Genomic DNA, 13,770 nt, shown 5'->3' on the forward strand with positions numbered 1-13,770 from the left:
TCTATGTTAAAAATTATGCAATTTAAACTGAATAAATGAAAATATTCCATCACGATTCCAAATGAAAAGAACTCTGATCTTTTTGAAGATTCTTGTCTCCTTTGTTATGTTTCAATCGATGAATATTTTGTTCTCCATTATAATTTAACTCAGACATTATTCTTGAAAGGATTGATTTTAAGTGCTAGCACAGTGAAATTTTACAAATTTCTTGGATACAATATTCACTTTCTGTCAGAGGTTGAGAGTAGCAGAGTTGCATTCCACGTATCCAAAGATATGGACATTTTCAACAGTCATCGGCATCTCAAACTTTCCCGTTGTACCTATTAGTGATATTCGAAAACGGAAATTATAAATTCCGGCATTGTAATTTGCCGGTTAAAATATTGTCAACACTAGTGCATACAAATGCACATACATTTACTGTATATTTATTTTCGCAAATAATAAGTTCGTGCCACCAAGCGGAGCGATCGTCCACCTAACCAGCTGTTGAACAGACGTCGTCGCGATCACATCGAACAATTCACGAATGTGCGTCGCGTTCAGTTGGAAAATTAACAATTTGCCGTTAACATGCTAGTCCAGAACGCTCCCTAGTGTATAAGAGGCAGCAAGTTGAAAAAATAATAAATATAAAAATATATATGTAAATAAAATATTAATGCACAACTGAAAGTGAATAAAGAATTTGTTGTTTTTTGGTCGTCCCATCGGTGATCGTATGTTTATCGTGATTACTTCAGTAAAAGAGCGTTGATGCACCTCATAAAATTTAAATAAAATGCTGTGAAAATGTGATTTTATGCTAAGTTTTTGTGAGAAATTGTGTGCTAACAATTATAAATATTAATTTATATATTTATTTATTTTGGAATTAAACGAAAAATAAATAACAAATTTTTCTTACGAATTCGAAAAATTTCAATTCGCCGCATAAACGAATAAAAATAGTTCATTGAAACGCCAGTGACCTACAAATAACACAAACAAAAGATTAAATAAAAAAAAGTATTTTTCCACTTAGTGATTTATTTAAAGGATCGCACGCCACACTTCATTATTGGTGGTGTGATCTTGGTTGATCGCCAAAACGCTACATATGTATATATGTGTCTTCAACAACAACAAAACTAAACTATAAATACAATTTGAAACACGCACATACATATATAGATATACATGGATAAACATACCCACATACATACTTATGATTGTGGCATGCAACGCAGCTGCCCGTGTGTGTGATGCAATCGATCGTCATTGATCGTACAAACCGACACAATCTATAAATAACAAATTAATTATAAAAGGATGTGAAATTATGTACATAATTTGACCATTGAAGTGCCAAATAAGAATTGTGATTAAATTATTGTGATATTTGTGTGTGTAAATGAATACAAAGAATTAAATTAAAAACTGATCAAAGAATCAAGTTAAAAAACTACAACACCGTTTGTCCTCAAATGTGTCCTTTTGGGCCAAGCACAACAAATCTACCAATACTAAAAAGAAAAAGTACAGCGAAAGTTCCCAATATCTATGCCAAAAACGCCAATCAGCCAAGAAATTAATCAGCTGTAGTTGTGAAAATTCAATGGTAAATTGAATTAGAAATCAAGTGACACTATAATATAATATAGGAAATATATATTTTTTATAATATAACTCTAAATTTCCGCTAAAAATTTGTATCACCTCAATCGACGCAGTGCCGTCCCCTCCCCTTGAATTCCTCTAGTAAGTGTAGAAAATTACAGAAAGCAAAATGTTCACGGTGCCATTTCATCGTGACACGATTCTCTTCACATCGGTTAGCGATGCCTCAACATTGAATAAGAGCCGTGCCGTACGTAAATAAATTGCATATTTGTACAAGTAAAAAATAAAAAAAAAACTAAATTTTGTTTTGCTTTGTTGCTGACCGCATTTGCGAATGACATTGAAAGTTGTTTGTGTTTGAGAATTACCAAGTCAAGCAAGAAACTAAAAACTAATAAATATCCTCTACTTCCACAAAACAAAAGAATACATGTGTTTTAACAAACTTACAATTTTGCATGTGCATGTGCTTTTCGACTGATCGAGTGTACTAATAAAATGTTTAATATGTATGCTAATTACAGTTGCAATAAAGTCAAATGCCTCAAATAGTTTGAATCCACCAAATACATTCGAATTCCCGAGTCATTGGAAAACCGTTTTTGCTTTCATAAACAATTACAATTTGAGCAGAAAATTTTGATTTTCCATTTAATTAGCATAAGTAATGTGGCATATTTTCGATTTTGTATTTTAAAAAGATAACATAATCTACAAATTTATGTATGGCATTCATATTATTTCAGTATCTTTAACAATCAAATATATTTATTGGCCACGGCCTTTTATGTCTCAAAATCTTATTCATCGTTTGGCTAGTTCTTTTAATTCAGTGTTTTTCAAAATGATTATGAACTTTCCAGTTCAAATACTTCTCTCAGTCGTAGGTTTTACCATCTAAACAGCTTCATTTGTTGATATTCATTCATATGAGTTTATTTTCTTATGTTGGCTTCTAAATAACCGTGAATCTGATTAACAGTTCAGTATATACAAGATGTGTTCAAAAAATAATGGTAATTTAATATTGTTGCCTTCAAAATAGCCCCCTTCGACATTTTACGCTAATGCCAACGCTTCTTGCAATCTTCGAAACACTTCAGCGATTTTTTCTATGCTTGTGAAACGACGGACCTTTTGTACATATCTATAATATAAAAATGATTCGCAAAATGTCGCAAATTCTTTGTTTAGAATGTTTTTAGAGGTACCCGGATGGTTCTTACGGAGAGAAAAATTAGAAAAATTGCTTGAAAAAGTCTTAAATCCACAATTTTCTAATCACCCATACAAACAATTTGTGTCGTTAGTCTCGAAAAAAGTCAAGAAGGGCCAAACCGATCTGGCTAATTTTAGTTTTGAAATATTTATGGAAGGTCAGGGAAGGATTAGAAAGTAAGTATATATCGAAAAATTGTAAGGAAGATAACAAGAAGAATGAATTGACAACAAAATTATAAAAAAAAATCAAAACAAAAAATAATAATATTTTGAAAGTTGTCATTGTTGCTTTGTTAAAATATTTTTATAATTTTTCAATTGCCTTGTCGATAGCCCAAAACAATTTGTAACAAGTAGGGAATCGCCAAAAAAAAGAGCTATAAAGAAGATTTTCCAGATATTCAAGTCGCTGGAGGTACTGCACAGGACTTTAAAAGATTTACGCGAAAACGAAAATATTTTTGGTGAAGCCATGATTCTGTTTGCAGGTGATTTTCGCAAGAATAATCCTGGATCAAGTGTTGCCTAAAATCATTTAATTTGTGGCGACACATAAAGAATCGCCAATTAACAAATAACATACGAGTATTTTTCCAACAATATCATACTGCGATTGTAGAAATAGTTGAAAATGGTAGCGACGCAGTTGACACCTCGATGGATTAATAACATTTTTAACGGGTTTCTGTCACTTCATGGCCTCGAAAGAGGAGCTTATTCATCGTGTTTTTCCTGACATGAAACCATAATATAATAAACATAAATGGCTGATTGAATGACATACATATATTGGTGGTAAAAAAAAGGATCACTTTGATCTTAATGTGACAATTTAGAATTTCGTTAAAGGAGAGTTGACACAGCTACAAACCAGGATGACGTATTCAATTATCCCACAAACTATTTTAAATTGCTGGACTATCCCCACTCACTTGCAATTAAAAGTAGTCTGAGTTGTCATCATGCTGCGTAACATAAATCAACATCAAACTTTGCAAAAGAACAAGACTGGCTGTGAAGAAGGTAATCAATATCGTCACCAAAGCCAAGATAAAGCCAACTATGAAATTTGGTCATTTGTTACTTTCTTCAGTATACGATTAAAAAATCAAAGTTATACAAATTATGGTGATTTACTCTTAACACAGATCTACAATAATGTCTACGAATCATTTTAAAATTTATCGACTATAACGTTTTCGTTTTTATGTGTAAGAATTTTTTCTCTGCATTGAAAGATTTACTAATTTAGCCACAAAACATGTGGCTGGGTCTGCTAGTCAATATAATAAAAAATAAAAGAATTGGAATTTTTAAAATTCCCGTTATTTTTTTAACACACCTCGTACGCTTGATTCACCTATTTGGAGACATTTTTTGAATCCTCGCTATCTTATGATGAAACCAAAATAACATTTGACGTCCACACATCCAAATACTTGCTCAATTTGGTCATACTGTAAAGCCTCCAATGTTTCCTAAAAAACAATTCTAATGATTTTGAAAACATGAAGAGAACGGTTAGTCCCAATACTTATCCTGCATTACTACATAAGGAAAATTGTCCGTGATTTTTGAAAATTACGAGAAAGCAAATGAAATGTCAGTCAATATCATGAGTTTGACAGCTGAGTTTGACACATGAGAAATTACAACTCTGTGTTTTCGAAACTGTGTATTTCAATCATAAATAAATATTAAGGATACAAGCTTCAACGTCTGTTTGCTATAAAATACATAAATATGTATATGTAGGTATGTATGTATGCTGCAAATATTTTTTGTGTGATTGCAACGTGTTGCCGTCAATTTCCGCATAATAAAGTACAATGATTTTCAATTAACAAGTTATTGGCAGCGCTCAGCTTCTCACCAACGCAATGCATTTCCAAACAATTATGTGCATAAACGAGTTTGTATGTATGTGTGCAGTAGTTATAAACAATGCAAACGTTAATAATTAATTATAAATATTTACAACGAAATCAGCGTGTACCGTTAATTCGACCACCGACGGTTGCACACGTACATAACTCGTCGGCCATGTGATAAGCCGTCCGCTAGCGGTTGTTTTTGGTATAAAACGCTTTATAATAATTGCATTAAAATTGTATTGAAAGCAAATACATAAATATTCATATGTGTGGAAAGAGAAAAGCAGAGCATTAAAGATAAATAAATATGTGCGTAGACACGTTCTATTGTTGTGGGCATATACTTTCATATAATAAAAAAGCTAAATTGATTGAAATTCGCGCGGAAACTGTAGTACAATTTAAATTGGTTTACACACACACATACAAACAAAAACAAAGCAATAAATTGACGTTCATAAAAATAAACAAATCGCCTTCAGTGGCGATTGTGTGAACGCGTATGTGTTGAGCATAAAACGCTGAAATGAAATTGAACAACAAACAAAAAATCGGTGGAAAATCGTGAAAAAAATGTATGTTGTGCTGAGTGCGTATATACCTTTATATGTATATATTTAAACAGCAAAAACACTGGCTTACATACAGGGTGTTTTTTTATTTGAATAAAATGCCTTAGAGTGATTATAGATATTTGGACGAATCTTTCATGACCGAATCATACCAGAAGAGAACTTCTCCATCGCACTTGGTCATTGAGATTTGACTAATCTACACCACTTCTACTGGCGTTGGTGGCCTAAATTGACAAATCCGCTAGGACTGACCAATTCACAACTAAAAGTTGTGACCCCACCCACCCTGGTATTTTTAAAAAGTGTTTGCAGTGCAGATATTTCGAAAATACCATTCAAACACTAAATGTTAAATACTTAAACAAAATTATTTTCCGCTATAAAAACACCCTTTTTCCTTTATTGTGTTAACACATTGAGTGCCAAGGGGTTTTGACGAAAACCTTCCCCGAGTGCCAAGCACATTTTTTGCTATAAACTGGTGTAAAAGTAGAAAATATTCAGTTCTGCGCCAATCCCGGATGATTTTGTGGTTTATTTTAGATTTTATAACGGTTTTTTTTTTGTCGCACGTTTCCTTACGACATGGCACTGCACGACGGAATTGCAATCGTAAAAATCGATGTCGTACGAAAATGTGCGACGTGATTTTTTTTTGCTATGCGAATTGAACTTTTACTTGGACTTTCCGTGGTAAATGCCTATACATTAATATACGAACATTCCGTGAACGCGTTGCTAAGGGCCTACTAGATCTCACATCACCGCAGCCTGTATCGCAATCAAAAAAACAAAACATTAATTAATTAAAATAAATTTTTCAATATTTTTTCTATACTTTTTTTCCGAAATATCGAATTAACTCCAATAAATTTTCAAAATTAAAAAGAACCTCCGAGTTTTTAGGCTACTAGAAATACATTTAAAAAACCCCTGTAGCGTCAACCAAAAACACCTAAGGCCAGACAATGCCTGTCGCACGAAAACGTGTAGCCATGGCACTCAATGTGTTAAATGGAAACAAAAAAGAAAAGTTAAAAGCAACTTAAGAAAAAAAATATGTTTAAATTCTCAGACATTTATTATTTTATTGTTTTCAGTGTTTTTTACTTTTTGTTTTACGTCCAATTTTCATAAAATAGGGACTTAATAGATGAATTCGTTTAATTTTAATAAAAAAAAAAAATAAATGCATTGTTCTTATATTCTCTCTAACTTTATACTCATTTAATTCTAAATTCCATAAATATTTACATACAGCTAAATATTAGTGCATTTGCTAAGCACAACGTATCTAGAGAAACTGGTGTGAGCTCTTTACTAATACTCCACACATCATTGGTCAGTCAATCAGTACGCATTTTGTTTTTCTTCATTTAAATATTTTTTTTTCTTTATTTCTTGTTTTTGTTTAGTTGCCTTCGCCGTCAAATAAACAGTCACGTCGCGTCTGTTTAGATACGTACATATCTAAATATGAATATGTAAATAAGTAGTTTAAATATTTACAATTAATTACATACACACACTAGTTTAATGCTTAGCCGACAAGTGTTTTTACTCACTTGTGTAAATTGATTCGTTTGAGCACTTACAACATTAAGTAGTTAAATGCGATTTTTCGAAATATATTTTAGGAGTTATGTTCACATGATCGCACTTTAGACAGAGCGCATGCTTATTGGAGACAAAAAGTGACTTCTTTGTCAACTAACTCTAATTTTGTGATAAAAATTTTCTCAATTAAATAATATAGATATTTCAGGCAGACTCTTAACTTAGTCAATTAGTGATAAAATTTTTTTTATTTTAATTTATAGTTAATTAGTTTAATTTTTTTATTTTAATTGAATAATTAATTTGTCAATTAATACCATATTTAAATTAGTAATTTAGCTCGGACAATGAATAAGTGCGTTAATCGAATTAGATGATGTAACGTATTGAGTTAGGCTTAAAATTAAGTATTTGTTGATATCAGTAAAAACAATTATTTCTGTTTTTTACTTTTACGACAACATTATCATCTAACTTACGTTATTTAGAGTTAGATGGACACTGTTATATAAAAATATTTCCTATTAAACATTAATTGCACAATTAGTTAATAGCTACATTATATGATAAATTGAGATTTTAATTGCGAAAATTGTATTAATTGTGCAATTAGAGGTGTGTTTGATAAGGATATAATAGTTGTTTATTAGAATTTTCATTTTTTATTAAATTAATATCTATTCTATGTCTGTATGTATGTATGTACAAATACGTAATTAATAATACTAATGAACAAAGTATAAGCAACTTACGTGAAATAGTATAATACGGTTCAGAGTGGTCAACTTTAACATATAACATATACATACATATATACATCTGTGCATACATGAGCTTAATCATCTGATCAGTTAAAAACATATTTCTCCAACTATTTATTTATAGAGTTGCTTAGTTTATTGCGTATTAATTACGCACTTGTGAGTGCATCTATGTAAATACGCTTATATACTTACAATTATATACCTATTTAGCTGTGCATGTCACTTTTAAGTTACTAATTGGGGTCATAAAGTCTAGTTTGAATTGACTTAATTTTTTACCACATATACCTATGTCTTTATGCTTTTAAGGGGCACACCTAGTGTGAAATTTCAAAAACTTTCAAAAAAAAAAAATTTTATTTCATATTACGATTACACCTTTAAAAATAACATAATTAAATCGATATCTCAAATAGTTTTTGAGTTATAGCAATTTAAAGAGCAGCCGCTCGGTAACAGTGTAAACGATCATTTTACCTTTAAACGCGTTTTTCTCGAAACAGCATTTTCCGAATTTGCTGCAGTGATTACTCAAAAACAAATGATCCGATCACTATCAATTTTTTTTTACATGTTCTATATATAGTTCTCCGTACCTCATCTGATAAAAAAATCGAATTTTGGCAGGCCAAAAACTACCAAAATTTTGCGTAAAATTCTACTATTTTTTAAAAACGCCGCCATATTGTCAATTTTTGATTTTTTTTTTATCGTAGGTCATTGTACAGACAATATTATCTAGTTTAAGGAGAATTTTATTTTTTTAGATTTCATCCACGGAGAAGGCCGGAATCACTGCAGCAGTGAAGGACCTTTTTTTCGCGCCGTTGGAGATCGACTATAACTTAAAAAATATTCAATTTTTTTCACTCCACTTCACTTCAATTTCACTGTATGTTCTTGAAACATGTATAAATATATTCTTAAAATTGTGAAAAGTATTTTTTTTAATAAAAATTCCGAAAAATCACCTTTTTTTAGGCCATTGCACTAGGTGTGCCCCTTAATTAGTAATAAAATCATATTGTTAGTTAAAGATTACAAAGAAAAGAATTTAATATTTATGAATACATACAGACATACCTAAACTGCTAAATTTATCACAGCGATTTTATAAGGTTATAAATTCTATGCAAATATGTATTTAAAATTGTCACATTGTTACACCTCTACTGCTTTTAGTGAAATAGTATTTACATACATACTTACATATATTTTATATTTTCGTATGGAAAACTACCGGCATTCTAGTTGTAGATATGTATGTAAAAATTAAATTACAAATTGAATTGTATACACTGCATGCATTTAATTTTAAAATGTATAAATTCTTCATTTCACGCGAGTTTCAGCAGTGAGTGGAGTTTACATTTGCAAATGTATATATGTATGCATTTGTTAATAGGTGAGATCAACTATACCGAGCTTCTGCTTTAATTGTTTCTATGTAGTTTTTTTTTATAGAAGTGAGAAGATTTATGATCGTAAAATTACATAGATATGACTGTTTAAGCTTACATTTGTTTATCTTCTTGTCATTTTAATTTTTAAAGTATTTAATTGTTTATTGAAAAAAGGAAAAATACAAAAAATATTTATACATTCAAGGGAAATTTCCGTTCGGTTTTTTTTTGTACCCACACAATACAATTCAATTACAGTGTTTCAACGCTACAAAAATAGACCAAACTTCGTACTTGTGTCTTATTTTAATTTTATTGCTGCTTACACAACGTCGGTCTTCCCTCCGCTCTTACCGATTGTTCTACTAACCTGAACACCGTTTATATTTGGAAACATCAAAAGAAAAGCTGCGAATAAAGCCATAAAACGGCAATTAAAATTACATGCAATATAATATAAGCGAAATGATTCTGCCATTTATTGTTTTTGGTTTTAGAAAATTTTCACTTTTAGTTTAAATTATTTTCGACAACTTAGTTTGGTACCCAAACAGTATGCATATTTGTGGCATATGGTATTAATATAACATATATACGAAAATATTATGAAATATATGTATATATTACATATATAATATAATGTAATACATATATAATATAATTATGGCGCTTCGAAAGAAATTTTAATCTTCAGCGCATTTTTGTGGTCTTCTGGTACTCATACATTTATACTATGTAATCAGTAGTCCAATAATACATGTCTGCCCATCATCCCAGTCGTGTGTGATCAGCGACAATCTGTCTTCATGATCAACGACGTCATTGCAGATTGCTCATACGCCGTGTTGGTCCATAGCTGCAGAGTGCACGAAATGCATATTTTTGGCGAAAATAAGCACAGTAACCTATTCTATTTACACTTCACTGCTCTTAAATAATTCATTTTTTCAAAATGTCTATACATACATACATACTAGAGCTTTTGGTATTCGACTAATAGACTAACCGAATTAACCGAATAGGGCATTATTCGAATAATAATATTCGGTTTGCACTATTCGGATAGTCGTCAGTCATTAACTATTCGGTTAATCGTTCGTTGTCGACTATTCGAATAGTGTAAGTTCATTAAATTTCTACTTTTATTGAAAAATGTGAAACACAAGGAAAAATGCGCTCAATTGGCATTTTCACAAGTAAAAACAAAGAAAAATCAAACGCTGCTTGGATTTCAAACAATTTTCATTTATTCGAATAATGACAGTATAACTATTCGAATAGTCGTTCAACTGCGGTTATTCGTAACATTACGACTAATCGAATAGTGCTGACCGGTTAATATTCGTACGAGCGGTTACAAACCGGATATTCGAATAATCGGTTTTCAGGTTAATCGAATAATTTTAAGAGCCCTAATACATACCATCGGTTAGACAATGAATTTCATTATTTACGTGACTTGACATTTGTTTAAACATGTAATTAGCCAAACTCTACTCGCCAGACAAAAAAGATGCATACATATTCACATGTATGTACGTAAGTTTGCACAGCAGTTTTAAGGAATTCACGGCAAATGCAAATACTTTGCTGTTAACACGTTTTATTGCAGTTTTCCACACCAACATACATACATACACACAAAAGCGATATCTGTACATTTTGAAGTGTTACAAGCAAGCAGTCAGTATACTTGATTTGTCTTTCATAAATATACTGGCTTATTGTTTGTTTATATATCTATACTACATTTAATATTTATACTTTGAATGTATCCAGTTAGCAGATGATAAAATTGTGTTGCTCCAGTCAAGCAAACAACGCACATGGAATTTTGATTTTCACACGATTTGTGGTTATTCCAGGAATTGTTAATTAATTAATTGAAAAACTGCAATACATACATATATGTATACTCGTATTTAATTGCAGGTACATTAAGCTTTTTATTAGTTTAATAACGCTTTTGCGTTATTTTTCTTTAGTAATTGTATATCGTATATTGGTATAAATTTTCTTAAATGCTTTAAATTTTTTTTTAATATTTCGATACATTTCTTAGAGAAATAGGAAAGCTCTTTAAATCCTACAGAATATTTCTTTTTGTGGTTGAACAATTCTTGTGCTTTTCTCGGAGTGAATATTTCAGTTTCGAGAACTAGAAAACGTCAAAGGGGCCGAATTTTACTATAAATATGAATGAACGAATATTTTTCCTTTTTTTCGTAAAGCAATGACTTATTTTTTCGAATAATTTCAGGTATTTGGTTCAAACCCGTTGATAAATGACATAAACAAAAACATGTTCAGTCGATACTTCTTCTACATATATGCATATCTTAGCTAATCCTTAAATCTCTAGTACAATTTCCTTCACTTGTGATGTGATGTTTTCCCGCTTGACAAATGAAAACTGGTGACTCACTGGAATATGTTTGTCCTACGATTTCACTACTCTCTTTGCGATTCAATTACATAATATCAATATACATTAAAATAAATAGTTGATTAATTGAGCATGCTAGTCAAATTCCAGTGAAATCTTAAATAATATAACTTAAACAAGTAAGGATGGGCTAAGTTCGGGTGTAACCGAACATTTTATACTCTTGCAATTTATTTATTTAACTTGATTTATATTATATAATACACAATTTGACCCACATATTCGTCATATATATTGTATAAAGTCCATTGAAAGTTGGAAACCATAATATTACGTTTGAAGCACCGAGGTCCTCGTGTTCGATATATGGGGCCTTAAAAACCTATGGTCCGATTTCGGCGATTTTTAGAATGGGGCTGCCACACTATAAACGTAGTATTTGTGCAAAGTTCTGCACCAATATCTTCACTAGTGGTTACTTTATATATTGTAAAATAAACGATTCAGATCGTCTTCAAAGTTCTGGTATATAGGAAGTAGGCGTGGTTGTGAAGCGATTTGGCCTAAGGAAACTATCACAAGTTTCATTGAAATCGGTCGAGTAGTTCCTGAGATATGGTATTGGAACCATAAGTGGGCGACGCACGCCCATTTTTCATTTTGTAAAAAAATCTGAGTGCAGCTTCCATCTGCCTTTTCTTATGTAAAATTTGGTGTTTCTGACGTTTTTCGTTAGTGAGTTAACCCACTTTTAGTAATTTTCAACCTAACCTTTGTATGGGAGGTGGGCGTAATTATGGTCCGATTTCTTTCATTTTTGGACTGTATTAGGAAGTGGCTAAAAAAACGACTGCAGAAAGTTTGGTTTATATAGCTCTATTGGTTTGCGAGATATGTACAAAAAACTTAGTAGGGGGCGGGGCCACGCCCACTTCTCCAAAAAAATTACATCCAAATATGCCCCTTCATAGTGCGATCCTTCATACCAAATTTTATTTCCATAGCTTTATTTATGGCTTAGTTATGGCACTTTATGTGTTTTCGGTTTTCGCCATTTTGTGGGCGCGGCATTTCCGATTTTGCTCATTTTCGAAAGCAACCTTCCTATGGTGCCAAGAAATAAGTGTGCCAAGTTTCATCAAGATATATTAATTTTTACTCAAGTTACAGCTTGCACAGACGGACGGACGGACGGACGGACAGACAGACATTCGGATTTGAACTCCACTCTTCACCCTGATCACTTTGGTATATATAACCCTATATCTAACTCGTTTAGTTTCGGGTGTTACAATCAACCGTTATGTGAACAAAACTATAATACTCTCTTTAGCAACATTTGTTGCGAGAGTATAAAAATGTTTTTTTGTTGTTTATGGGAATTTAGCATTAAAAAGTATTTTATACACATTTTATAATCAATTCAAATATGCTATAAAAAATAAAAAAATATGTATTATCTTATTACGCTACCTTCAAAATTTTCAAAACCCTATATGATGATTGTAACTAAAACAACCAAAATTTTTTAATTCATTCGTTGATCAAAAAATATTCGAACGATAATTTGTGTATTTGATGTTAATATCAAATATTTAAATCATGTTATTTTACAAAAGTAATAATAATCATAAATATAATCAAGTCAAAACTTGAAGTCACGAAAATTTGAAAAAAAAATTGTAATTTCCATAGTTTTGCTGTTTGCTGTTTGTGTTGCCCCTGTTCCAAAAAAGGTCCTTGCGGTGACAATCAGTCCTTGTAGATTCATCTGAAATCAATCGGATAAGAAAAATTAATTTTTTAAATAGAGAATCCTGGGACGGATCGAAGCATTTTTCCTTTTTCAAAAATTAACAAAATGGCGGCCTCAGAAAATTTTTTTTCTAAATTTTCGGAAAAAAATCAACAGTTAATTGGTCTTAAAAAATCGAAATTTTTGCAAAAAAAACAAGCTTCGATCCGGCCAAGGATAATTATGTATTTTAAAAGCTGTATAAATTTCATGAAAATCTACTGAGTGGTTTTCGAGTTACAATTGTCACCAGTTCATCGCATTTTCTATCGCATGAAAGAAAAACAAAAAAATCTCAGTAATACCATGACATTTAAGCTGTTCGCGACATCAAAGTATTTAGAGTTACTATGGTAGGAAAATTTTTTATTGATACTTCTTTTTTGTGTATACTTATCTAAGTAAGAAGAAGAAGAAGTACATATGTAAATACTTTTAAATAATATTTATACTTTTGGACTGACTGCCAGACAGTTTGTAGATCAAACTAAAAATTGAACACGTTTGAAAAAATACATATTTTAATTTTTTGGCAGTTTTAATGAACTAAAATTTTAAATTTCGTATATTTATATATTATATTATAT

The 13,770-nt window shown here is 31.0% G+C and overlaps 1 protein-coding gene across 6 annotated transcripts in view; it reads left to right on the forward strand.

Annotated features, from left to right (window-relative positions):
- The window catches only part of LOC105210093 (TBC1 domain family member 4), a 42,621-nt gene that overhangs the window by 19,350 nt on the left and 9,501 nt on the right, over positions 1-13,770 (forward strand). The window contains exon 1 of one of the 6 annotated variants that reach the window (XM_011180840.3): positions 491-1,606. The exons of 3 other annotated variants lie outside the window; for them this stretch is intronic. In XM_011180840.3, coding sequence (XP_011179142.1) covers positions 1,604-1,606 — 3 coding nt within the window. In that variant the 5' untranslated portion in view covers positions 491-1,603. 2 more of the 6 variants (XM_011180837.3, XM_011180842.3) reach the window with 2 other exon arrangements.

The sequence above is a fragment of the Zeugodacus cucurbitae genome, chromosome 2 (assembly GCF_028554725.1).
Source record: "Zeugodacus cucurbitae isolate PBARC_wt_2022May chromosome 2, idZeuCucr1.2, whole genome shotgun sequence".
Lineage (NCBI taxonomy): Eukaryota > Metazoa > Arthropoda > Insecta > Diptera > Tephritidae > Zeugodacus > Zeugodacus cucurbitae.